Source organism: Danio rerio, chromosome 22 (assembly GCF_049306965.1).
Source record: "Danio rerio strain Tuebingen ecotype United States chromosome 22, GRCz12tu, whole genome shotgun sequence".
Taxonomy (NCBI): Eukaryota; Metazoa; Chordata; class Actinopteri; order Cypriniformes; family Danionidae; genus Danio; species Danio rerio.
The window spans coordinates 31,102,548-31,115,983 of NC_133197.1; the positions used below are offsets into that span (position 1 = coordinate 31,102,548).

Here is a 13,436-nt window from a genome sequence, read left to right on the forward strand (position 1 = left end):
TATATAAAGTTTACTAGATAGATAGATAGATAGATAGATAGATAGATAGATAGATAGATAGATAGATAGATAGATAGATAGATAGATAGATAGATAGATAGATAGATAGATAGATAGATATGAAAACAGATGGATGGATGGATGGATGGATGGATGGATGGATGGATGGATGGATGGATGGATGGATGGATGGTTGGATGGATGGGTGGGTGGATGGATGGATGGATGGATGGACGGACGATGGATGGATGGATGGGTATGAAGTTTACTAGATAAGATAGATAGATAGATAGATAGATAGATAGATAGATAGATAGATAGATAGATAGATAGATAGATAGATAGATAGATAGATAGATAGATAGATAGATATGAAAACATAGATGGATGGATGGATGGATGGATGGATGGATGGATGGTTGGTTAGTTGGTTGGATGGATGGATGGATGGATGGTTGGATAGATGGGTGGATGGATGGACGGACGATCGATGGATGGATGGATGTGTATGAAGTTTACTAGATAGATAGATAGATAGATAGATAGATAGATAGATAGATAGATAGATAGATAGATAGATAGATAGATAGATAGATAGATAGATAGATAGATAGATAGATAGATAGATAGATATGAAAACAGATGGATGGATGGATGGATGGATGGATGGATGGATGGATGGATGGATGGATGGATGGATGGATGGACGGACGATGGATGGATGGATGGGTATGAAGTTTACTAGATAAGATAGATAGATAGATAGATAGATAGATAGATAGATAGATAGATAGATAGATAGATAGATAGATAGATAGATAGATAGATATGAAAACAGATAGATGGATGGATGGATGGATGGATGGATGGATGGATGGATGGATGGATGGATGGATGGATGGATGGACGGACGATGAATGGATGGATGTATATGAAGTTTACTAGATGGATAGATAGATAGATAGATAGATAGATAGATAGATAGATAGATAGATAGATAGATAGATAGATAGATAGATAGATAGATAGATGGATGGATGGATGGATGGATGGATGGATGGATGGATGGATGGATGGATGGATGGATGGATGGATGTATATAAAGTTTACTAGATAGATAGATAGATAGATAGATAGATAGATAGATAGATAGATAGATAGATAGATAGATAGATAGATAGATAGATAGATAGATAGATAGATAGATAGATAGATATGAAAACAGATGGATGGATGGATGGATGGATGGATGGATGGATGGATGGATGGATGGATGGATGGTTGGATGGATGGGTGGGTGGATGGATGGATGGATGGATGGACGGACGATGGATGGATGGATGGGTATGAAGTTTACTAGATAAGATAGATAGATAGATAGATAGATAGATAGATAGATAGATAGATAGATAGATAGATAGATAGATAGATAGATAGATAGATAGATAGATAGATAGATAGATAGATAGATAGATAGATATGAAAACATAGATGGATGGATGGATGGATGGATGGATGGATGGATGGATGGATGGTTGGTTAGTTGGTTGGATGGATGGATGGATGGATGGATGGTTGGATAGATGGGTGGATGGATGGACGGACGATCGATGGATGGATGGATGTGTATGAAGTTTACTAGATAGATAGATAGATAGATAGATAGATAGATAGATAGATAGATAGATAGATAGATAGATATGAAAACAGATGGATGGATGGATGGATGGATGGATGGATGGATGGATGGATGGATGGATGGATGGATGGATGGATGGATGGATGGACGGACGATGGATGGATGGATGGGTATGAAGTTTACTAGATAAGATAGATAGATAGATAGATAGATAGATAGATAGATAGATAGATAGATAGATAGATAGATAGATAGATAGATAGATAGATAGATAGATAGATAGATAGATAGATAGATAGATAGATAGATAGATAGATCTGTGATTAATCTATAATATTTAAGTGTAATCTCAAAAAGCATTTAAAATAGATATGCTGTTTTTTATGAATACCACAGTAATACCATTGTATGTTTCAAAATACTATGATTCTTTCATTGTACAGGTCTAAAACCATTTTGCTTAAGGACAATAGCTTTGCATGTTTTTTGTAATAGTACATGCATAAAGTACCTTGTTTCATAGTACATGTAAACCTGTGCTCTTCTTTAGCCACAAAATACAAAAATGATTTCGCAATTGCACAACATGCTACTAAAATCTGATGTCAAAAGAAAAGAAAAAAAAAGCGAACAATTCAGCATTCCACTCTGCGCTTTGGAAGTGTTAAAAGGAAAACAAAACTACAATAGAAACAATCATCGCTCTCATTTCTTATGAAGAGCAGAATCACTCCAGAATCCCTCTTATTGTCTTTTTCTCAGTTTCCTCCCATTCATTCACTCTCTTCAAAGTTTTCAAAGAACCAGGATCTCTTACCGGCAGCTCGGTCTCACTCAGGATGTCTTTCTCTCTCTTTCCCTCCGTTGGTGTGTGTGTGTCTCCTGCTTGCGTGTCCTCGCTCTTTGTGTGTGTGTTAGGCGGTGTTTGACTTCAGCGGCAGCGGACGCCTGGAGCTCAGTCTGAAGGCTGGAGATGTGATCTTCCTCCTGCGGAGAGTCAATGCAGACTGGCTGGAGGTGAGAGAGACGAATAACAGGACAGAGGGAGAGAGAAAGGTAGAAGAGGGTAGGTAGGAAGGAGGACAGCAGAGAGAGAGAGGGAGAGGAGGGTTTGTAAGAGAAAAAAGGGAGGGAGAGAGTAAAAGGATGGAGTAGCGTGATCTCATTAACGTTTGGAGGTATCTGTAAGTGTGATTGTAGCTTTTAAGATGATGACTTGCTACGCCGCTAACTATGTTTCCATCCACCTGTTTTTAAGCACATTTTGGAATATCATATGCTTAATGGAAATGATGAGATCCTCATACGGTACATTTTGAAAATGCACATTAAAAAATTGTATGTGCACAATTGAGCAGGGTAAACTTTTATCAGATAAGAACAAACGCTCATTAAACTATGATGGAAACACATTTAGGGTCCTATCATACGTTTGTTGCTTTTTTCAGACCCACGCAACCCTAATTTTCCCGCTTTGCACCACATTGCTTAAATAGCAAATCCATTTGCGCCACTTTGTGGAGAGGGTGCTCGCTGCAGAGCCATTTGAGGAGAGCTGAGCTCCAGCGAGGGGGAGCATGAGCTGTCGCTCCTCCTCCTGTAAGCTGTTTTAATGCGTACACCAACCCCACCCCTAACCCTACCCCCAGTGACATCACTCGTAGAAGAAGTGCAAAAAAGGTGGAGCTCAAGCTTAAGCTCCCCCTCGCTGGAGCTCAGCTCTCCTCAAATGGCTCTGCAGCGAGCACCACTTGACTTTGTGGAGTCATGGGTGTTGTCTTCTCACGTAAATCCACTGTCGACCGACTGACTTTCTGCTGACCAGCTGACTGGTACCCTCACCCTCCCCATTCCCTAAACCCAACCAATACCATTTTGAAAAGCAACAATTGATCCACCTAAACCCCTAAACCCAACCTCAGTTTTTTATTTTTACATGATTTTACACTTATTTTATTTTTCCATGATTTCTAATTTTTTTATATTTTACGTGATTTTACGCTTCATTTATTTAAAAACAATTTTACCCTTATTTTTGTGCAATTTCACGCTTTTTTATTTTTACATGATTTTACATTTTTTTTAGTTTTACATGATTTCACTTTTTTATTTTTACACAATTTCACGCTTTTTTATTTTTACACGATTTCACTCTTATTTTATTTTTACATGATTACACGCTTATTTTTAGACGATTTCACACTTATTTTATTTTCATGTGATTTCATGCTTATTTTATTTTTACAAGATTTCAAGCTTTATTTATTTTTACATGCTTTTACGATTATTTTATATTTTACATGATTTCATTTTTTTAATATTTTTACACGATTTCACACTTATTTTTTATGCAATTTCATGCATTTTTATTTTTGAACGATTATTTTATTTTATTTTTCTGTCTATTGTCATAAATAATTATTGTGCATCATAAGATGTGGTAGGGGTAGGGTGTGTTTAAATTTTTCTTTTTGAAATATCTTACTTATTTTTCTACTGTGCTTGAGTATATAAATAACTTGTGACCTTGAAATTTAGAAAAATAAATTACAACAAAATACTTTCACAACCAATTTCATTAGAATAAGCAAAATGTTGAAAATCTAAAATTAAGTTTTGATGTAGATGCAGAGAGTAAATAACAGGATGAGAACATGGTTAGATCTAAAAAAAAAAGTAGGTAAAAGAAAAGTAAAAATCTGTTTTTTTTCTGCTTTTGAAAACAATGTCAGTTGGGTTTAGAAAAGGGGGTGAGTGGGGACATCGGTTGGTAAGTCAGTCAGTCGCCAGCAGCCTCTGGTGGATTTAGGGAAAAACAGCAGGCGTGAATAGCACCCCCAAGAGAAATTTGAGTTCTAAAAAAACGTACACATAGACCTCTGGTGGATTTGCTAAAAACTGCAAAAGAACATACCTCTTGGGATGTATTTAACACTCTCTAGTAATGTATACAGGGATAAATATCTATAATGAGCCTGGATTGTGTGTTAGAGTACAGAAGTCGCCCTGAGAAGGAAGAAGAGGCTAAATGTAAGGACAAAACTAAATGATGAAGGGAGAACTGAAAAATGATGACATTAAAAAAAGTAAAGGAAAAGAGGTAAAAGACATTTGTATTGGAGTGGGACACTGAGATTGAGCAGATCTGATCTGAACTCACACAGATTGCTTTTATTTTTTTCAGGCCAAGACAGTAAAGGAGAAAGATTTGACCTGAATTGAATTGCAAAGGGAGAGAGAGAGAGAATTGGATATTCCATAGACATGCAATGGACCCTCAAATAACATTATCAAGATGAGGGAGGGTGAAAGAGAAAGATCAAGTTGTAATTTTGTAGTTCATTGCCATCTAAACTCCTTTTTTTGCTTGAATGCATCTAATGTGTCTGAAGATCTGAGGCATAGTGGTCATTATCCGTCTCACTTCTGGGAACAGTAAAACCCCTGCCGCCTTAATCTGTCAACCACTCTCATCAGATCAGATCTACCCTGCCTGAGGTACAAGAAAAAAACAGCAACATGGATGGATGGATGGATAGATAGATAGATAGATAGATAGATAGATAGATAGATAGATAGATAGATAGATAGATAGATAGATAGATAGATAGATAGATAGATAGATAGATAGATAGATAGATAGATAGATAGATAGATAGATAGATAGATAGAGACTGACCGACAGACAGACAGACAGACAGACAGACAGACAGACAGACAGACAGACAGACAGACAGACAGACAGACAGATAGATAGATAGATAGATAGATAGATAGATAGATAGATAGATAGATAGATAGATAGATAGATAGATAGATAGATAGAGACAGACAGACCGACAAATAGACAGACAGACAGACAGACAGACAGACAGACAGACAGACAGACAGACAGACAGACAGACAGACAGATAGATAGATAGATAGATAGATAGATAGATAGATAGATAGATAGATAGATAGATAGATAGATAGATAGATAGATAGATAGATAGATAGATAGATACAGACAGACAGACAGACAGACTCACAAATAGACAGACAGACAGACAGAGAGAGAGACAGATAGATAGACAAATAGATAGATAGATAGATAGATAGATAGATAGATAGATAGATAGATAGATAAATAGATAGATAGATAGATAGATAGATAGATAGATAGATAGATAGATAGATAGAGACTGACCGACAGACAGACAGACAGACAGACAGACAGACAGACAGACAGACAGACAGACAGACAGACAGACAGACAGATAGATAGATAGATAGATAGATAGATAGATAGATAGATAGATAGATAGATAGATAGATAGAGACAGACAGACCGACAAATAGACAGACAGACAGACAGACAGACAGACAGACAGACAGACAGATAGATAGATAGATAGATAGATAGATAGATAGATAGATAGATAGATAGATAGATAGATAGATAGATAGATAGATACAGACAGACAGACAGACAGACTCACAAATAGACAGACAGACAGACAGAGAGAGAGACAGATAGATAGACAAATAGATAGATAGATAGATAGATAGATAGATAGATAGATAGATAGATAGATAGATAGATAGATAGATAGATAGATAGATAGATAGATAGATAAATAGATAGATAGATAGATAGATAGATAGATAGATAGATATAGACAGACAGACCAACAGATAGACAGACAGACAGACAGACAGACAGATAGAAAGCTGACATGCAGAGAGACTGTTGGACGAACATTGAGAGAGATAGACAGAAAGCAGAGAGACGGATGGAAAGACAGACAGAGAGACCGACAGACAGACAGAAACCAGACAAACAAATGGACTGAGAGACAAACAGATGGATGTGCGGACAGAGAGAGAGAGAGAGAGAGACAGTCAGACAGAAAGTAGACAGACAGATAGACTGACAGAAAGCAGACAGACGGACAGAGAGAGACAGACAGAAAGCAGACGGACAGAGAGACAGACAGAAAGATGGACAGACAGACAAAAAGATAGACGGACAAGGAGGGAGATAGATAGACAAACAGACAGAAGGACAGACAGAAAGATAGACAGACAGAGAGACAGAAAGATAGAAAGCAGACAGACAGTCTGATGGCAAACGGGTGGACTTAGAGATAGACGAACAGACAGCGAGAAAGAGAGACAGACAAACAAAGAGAGATAGAGAAAGACAGAAAGAGAGATTGACAGACAGATCTCCTCATCTTTTCCTGCTGGTGTTCCCTCTGTAGGGCACAGTGAGGGACAGAACTGGCATCTTCCCTGAGTCGTTTGTGAAGATTATTAAAGCGCTTCCAGAGAACGAGTCTGATGAAGAGGGAGGAGCTTCCAGGAACAGCAGTCGAGCTCAGGGGTCATACAGCTGTCTTCACTGTTACTTTCTGCAGCCAGAGGGCATCGAGACCAGGTCACACTCACACACACAGACTACGGCTGCACAATGTAACGTTTAAGCATTGACATCGCAATGTGATCATTTGCAATAGTCATATTCCACCATTCGGGCATACCTTTTTTTTACCATTTGTAACTTTACTAGTGGGCGACGCAGTGGTTCAGTAGATAGTGCTGTCGCCTCATAGCAAGAAGGTCGCTGGTTCGAGTCTCGGCTGGGTCAGTTGGCATTTCTGTGTGGAGTTAGCATGTTCTCCCTGCGTTCCCGTGGGTTTCCTCCGGGTGCTCCAGTTTCCTCCACTGTCCAAAGACATGCGGTACAGGTGAATTGGATTAGATAAATTGTCTGCAATGTATGTATGAGTGTGAATGAATGTGTATGAATGTTTCCCAGAGATGGGTTGCAGCTGGAAGGGCATCCACTGCGTAAAACATGTGCTGAATAAGTTGGCGGTTCATTCTGGTGTGGTGACCCCAGATTAATAAAGGGACTATGCCGAAAAGAATATGAATGTATGAACTTCACTAGTGATTAATTCTGCAGTATTATTTTACATTTAATTATTGAATTACGGTACCTAAATCATGTTAGACCCTCAGAAATCAATCACAAAACACACACACAAACAGGCTCGCTAACATACAGTATATATACAAATATACAACATTGTTTAAGAGTGTTGGCATCTAGTTTATATGTACATTTCGGTGTATTCAAGTTTTTCTACAGACACAATCTATAAAGTGTGAAAAAAGAAACACTTAAAGGTGTATTTAATACGTTTTTTTTTTTTTATTAGACTAAAACAAAACACTTGATGAAAAGCCAAAAAAGCCCAAAATTTCAAGTGAATGAAAAAAATGTTTTGGCCTACTGTGTCCACCTTAAACAAATACACACCAGTACTACAACACTCTCACAGTCACTCTACTCTACTAATTTATTTGTTTTATTTTGGCTAGAATAAAAGCAGTTTTTAATTAAAAAAAAAAACATTTTAGGGACACAATTATTAGCCCCTTTAAGCTATGTATTTTTTTTTAGATAGTGTACAGAACAAACCATCAATATACAATAACTTGCCTAGTTAACCTAATTAACCTAGTTAAGCCTTTAAATGTCACTTTCAGCTGTATAGAAGTATCTTAAAAATATCTAGTAAAACATTATCTACTGTCATCATGGCAGAGATAAAATAAATCAGTTATTACAAATGAGTTATTAAAACTATTATGTTCAGAAATGTGTTGAAAAAATCTCCCCATTATACAGAATTTGGGAAAAAAATAAAAAGGGGCCGAATTATTCTGGCTTCAACTGTATATTAATTTTGAATATTTGCTGCTTGTTCAAACCACTTAATTAAAATGAGCTAATTCAATTTTCCTAAATTTGCAAAAAAAAAAAAAAAAAAAAAACAGAACAATTAAGTCAGCTTAATTGATTTGTGTTGGGACAACATGAAGGAATTGTGTGGTTTTGAATAGGACGTTTCTCAGTTAATGTAAAGGTTTTACGATTATTGTCTGTTGTAGGGACATTTGTGTTCAGGAGGATCTCTCTATCCAGCCGTCATATGAAGAGCTGCTGTCCAGAATGAGGTACTGTTATCTTGTCCAGTTCAAAAGGTCATCTTTTTTTTCTCTCTTTTTTGGAGGTATTTACTGCTATATTGTCTCTTAAAAGGGCAACATGGTGGCTAGTGGCTAGCACTGTTGCCTCTGTGTCAACTGTTGCCTCTGTAGCAAGAAGGTCACTGGTTTAAGTTTGCACTGGGCCAGAGGGCATTTCTGTGTGGAGTTTGCATATTCTTCCCTTGCTGGAGTGGATTTCCTTCAGATGCTCCAGTTTCCCACACAGTCCAAAGACATGCCCTACAGTTAGATTGATCGACAATTAGATTAGATTGACAGACAGACAGACAGACAGACAGACAGACAGACAGACAGACAGACAGACAGACAGACAGACAGATAGATGATAGATAGATAGATAGATAGATAGATAGACAGACAGACAGACAGACAGACAGACAGACAGACAGACAGACAGACAGACAGACAGACAGATAGATAGATAGATAGATAGATAGATAGATAGATAGATAGATAGATAGATAGATAGATAGATAGATTGACGGATAGATCGACAGTTAGATCGACAGACAAACAGACATAATACAGTATAATAAACAAATAAATGACTGAAGCATATATTGCACAAACTAACCAAAAAGTTATAATTCGCTCACTGGCTACAACAGCAAGCATAATAGTTCACAACATGTGATTATATATGAGTACACACATGCTGATCTCTAGTTTCAATTCTCTTATAATTCTTCTGAACTTATTTTAATAGCATATGCTGTTCCAAAATGAGACACGCTGTCATCATTTACTGCAGTATAAAAACAGATGTGACATGTAAACACCTCACGATTTCTTCAAAAGCAAAAAAATGGATTCATGCTAACTTCAAAACAACTTGAGTGAGAAATCATTAGATGTCTTAACAGCAGATGTTCTTCTTTTTGTCCTTTTATTCTCTCTGGAAACATTGCGTGGTCTGCAAAACAATATCTCGAGGACCACGTGTTGAGCAGTGCCAGATTAATGTTTAATAATAAAGCTCATTTGCATGATGTTGAATATGCATCTGTTATTGGAGTGCTGCAAGCACCGTGCTGAATAATTAGCATATAGGTCACATGACTGGCGACAAATTGCATTACACTAATTATATTTGCACTTGTTATGACCTCTAAACTACTGTACAATTTTTTTTCCTTGAATTCCCTCTGTCGAGCCCTCAGAGATGTCTTTCATGTGGAAGGTATTGCTCTAAAATACAGAAAGCAACCTAATATGGATATTCGACATATAAGAGACATGAGAGCAACAACAAAAGTCATTGTAGCCTGTTATTACATGAAAAAAGTAAGAAATATTAGACGTAAGCTCTCTATTGCAAGAAAAAAGTCAGAACTGTGAGATGTACTGTAACATCTAAATTAAAAGAAAACATCAGAAATGTGAGTTTGAATTACCTCTTTCCCTGCCAGCTTTTTAAAAAGTAGTTGCCAGCCACTGCCAGCATTTTTGAAGATTTTTTAACCTAAATTTAACAGCCCTAGAAATCGACTAGCTAGGCATATACACTCACTGGCCACTTTATTAGGTACACCTTACTAGTGCTGGGTTGGACCCAATTGTGCCTTCAGAACTGCCTTAATTCTTCATGGCAGAGGTTTACCAAGGTAATGGAAATATTCCATATGGACTTGATAGTGTCATGCGGTTGCTGCAGATTTGTCGGCTGCACATCCATGATGCGAATCTCCCATTCCATCACATCCCAAAGGTGCTCTATTGGATTGAGCTCTGGTGACTGTGGAGGCCATTTTAGTACAGTGAATTCATTGTCATGTTCCAGAAACCAGTCTGAGATGATTTGCGCTTTATAACATGGCACATTATCCTGCTGGAGGTAGCCATCAGAAGATGGGTACACTGTGGTCATAAAGGGATGGACATGGTCAGCAGCAATACTGTGGTGTTGACACAATGCTCAATTGGTACTAATGGGCCCAAAGTGTGCCAAGAAAATATCCCACATACCATTACACCACCACCACCAGCCTGAACCATTGATACAAGGCAGTCTTCTGCTGCTGTAACCCATCCGCCTCAAGGTTGGAAAAGTTGCGCATTTAGAGATGCGATGCTCTTCTGCAAAGAAAATGAATGATGTTGCAAGAAAAAAAAAATTGAAATTGTAAAGTTAAAATTGGAAGATCAACATTTACTGAGATGTAACATCAGAATTACAAGAAAAAAAGTCCAAAATGTTGGAACATTAGAAGGTAGTGCCTCTGAATTACAAGAAAAATTAAAACATGTAGCTAAATTTAAAAAAAGTCAATTGTGTTAAATACACATCTGTTGTTTGAGTGGTGAAAAATTTAAACGACTGGTGACAAATGGCAACACACATGTTATATTTGCACTTGTTATGACCTCCAAACTGTGCAAATTGTTTTCCTCTTTCCCTCAGGGACGTCTTTCATGTGGACGATATTGCTTTGAACTACCGAGATGCCGAGGGTGACCTGATACGGATATTAGACGATGAAGACGTCGTTCTCATGGTGCAAGAGAGCAAACGCACTGAGTCAAAGGTCAAACGACCCGTCAATCAGTTTCCCTGGGAGCTGCTGGTCACGCATGCCAAAGATCTGACCGTCTACAACACCGAGTATTAACATAGACATGCTTTTATGTGTCTCTCTGTATGGTCCTTGTCATTCCAAAGTCACTAGACATTTGTTTATTTTTTGTGGTTTTCAAATTGAAAACGTGTTTGGTTATTACAACCCCAAATCAGGAAAAGTTGGGACAGTAAGGAAAATGCAAATAAAAAAGAAAGTAGTAATTTCTAAATTTACTTTGATTCGTATTTCATTGCAGACAATAAAGTAAACCATTTTTAATGAGTTCCTTATGATTTTTATTTTATTTTTTAAAATAAACACGTACTCCAGTTTTGTTTTTGAAAGACATTTCAAAAAAGTTGTAACAGTAAAGCATTTGCCACTTTGTACTATTTTTCATTCCTTTTCTCAACACTTAATGAAGTTTAGGGACCGAGGACACCAAGTAATAAAGTGTTTAAGGTGTAATTTTGTCCCATTCTTCCTGCTAACAGGTCTTAATGCACCACATATTCTCTATCGCAGACAGGTCGGGACTGTAGACAGGCCAGTCAAGTACCTGTATCCTCTTCCATTGCAGCCAGGACTTTATAATGTGTGCAGAATGTGGTTTTGCATTGTCTTGTTGAAATATGCATGGGTGTCCCTGGAAAAGTAGGCAGCATATTGTGCTCCAAAATCTCTTTTGAGCATGAAGCCTGGTTTATACTCGACGCTTCAACTTGCTTGAGTGCACACAGGAAATGTGATGTTATCGTGGAGTTTGCAGATGTTTGCTTTGGGTGCACGCGACATGATTTCTGAGAATTTAAAACAATTGAAATTGTTTGATGAATTTAAAACAATTTAATAGTTGCAAAACTATAAGGAAGTCACAAATGTATTTATTTGATAACTGGGAAGGAATATTTGGCCCTATTGGATTACAATATACTGATGGCCTGTTTTTCTAGGCTTTATTGGTGATAATGTTCAGGAATGTTGGACCATTATTGCCTTTTTAGCATAAGTATTGGACAGAAACTAGCCAGACAGTAATGTGTAAACTGTGGAGTGGGCTAAATCTAAAATACCAACTGTATTTTATTTAGTAAGTGTACTTTTTTTGCTTTTATTCTTGGCATAATAAAATATATTTGTATAGCAACCCATATTCTCTTGTCATTAATATTTTAATAAACTTTAAACGGTAAAACTGTCTGAGATATGAACAAAAGCAAGTGATGCATCAAAGTTTGATTAAAAAAAACTTGAATGATTATAAAAATCCTTATGCTCAATAAAACAATTTATAAAAACAATTATAAACAAATAATTATTGAATATTAAATGATATTAATGATATGTCGTGGTTCCGTAACCTTCCTTCTCTGTTTATCCGTCTGACTTTATGGTGTTTTTTTTTTGACCGCCCCCTGTCGTTTTAGAGAATATCACAACAGCAAATGCGGCAAGTATAAAAGTCTCTTCAGTTTCACGAGGTGCGCGTGCAGCCGTTCCTTTTGGCGCCGTTCCTTTTGGCGCTTGCTGGCTGACCACTTATCTCCGTGTGGAGGGCTTTCCTGCCGCAACCAGTTTGTCCAGCTAGCTCGTCGTGTACGTCGGTGAACTTGAGGCGCAGAGAGGAGTTGACCACGACGACAACGACCAGGCTTCGAGTCTAGGGAAGAGTAGTTCCAGAAATCAGGGAAGACAAAAACAGAATCCAAAAGATAAAATGAACGATTGAACAACAGGGTGAGAATGTGGAGAAATCCAAAAATGTGGTAAAAATCAGTCACTGATATTTCTTTTACTGGACGGCTTTTGTTAACTGTCGACTGGGTTTAAGGAAGTAAGCTGGCGGGCAGGTCAATCAGTAAAATTTAGTTAGGTTTAGGGAAAGAGGAGGGTGGATTGGTCGATTGGCCGGTCACCCAGTCAATCAGTGGGTCGACAGCGGTCTCTGGTGGGTTCACGCGAGAACAGCGTAGGCGCAAACAGCACTCGCAAGAGGCATTTGAGATGCAAAAATAGCACTCACAGCGGACTCTTGCGGATTCGCAAAAACAAAAACTGCAAAAATACATATATCCCGGGATGTATTTCGCGGCCTCCAGAAATAAATATTGTTTACTGTCATCATGATAACGGGGGGGGGGGGGGGGGGGGGGGGCTAATAATTCTGATTCAAC

General features: G+C 37.6%; 2 protein-coding genes across 2 annotated transcripts in view; one reads left to right on the forward strand and one right to left on the reverse strand.

Moving 5' to 3' along the window:
• pvalb7 (parvalbumin 7) overlaps nt 1-2,736 on the reverse strand; it is a 73,683-nt gene extending 70,947 nt beyond the window's left edge. The window contains 1 exon segment of the mRNA NM_205574.2: nt 2,457-2,736. The gene's annotated coding sequence lies outside the window, so the exon portion shown is untranslated.
• ncf4 (neutrophil cytosolic factor 4) overlaps nt 1-12,409 on the forward strand; it is a 47,162-nt gene extending 34,753 nt beyond the window's left edge. The window contains exons 7-10 of the mRNA NM_205711.2: nt 2,558-2,656; nt 6,886-7,061; nt 8,585-8,650; nt 11,106-12,409. Coding sequence (NP_991274.2) covers nt 2,558-2,656; nt 6,886-7,061; nt 8,585-8,650; nt 11,106-11,313 — 549 coding nt within the window. The 3' untranslated portion in view covers nt 11,314-12,409. The remainder of the gene's footprint in view (nt 1-2,557; nt 2,657-6,885; nt 7,062-8,584; nt 8,651-11,105) is intronic.
• The last annotated feature ends 1,027 nt before the right edge of the window (nt 12,410-13,436 follow it).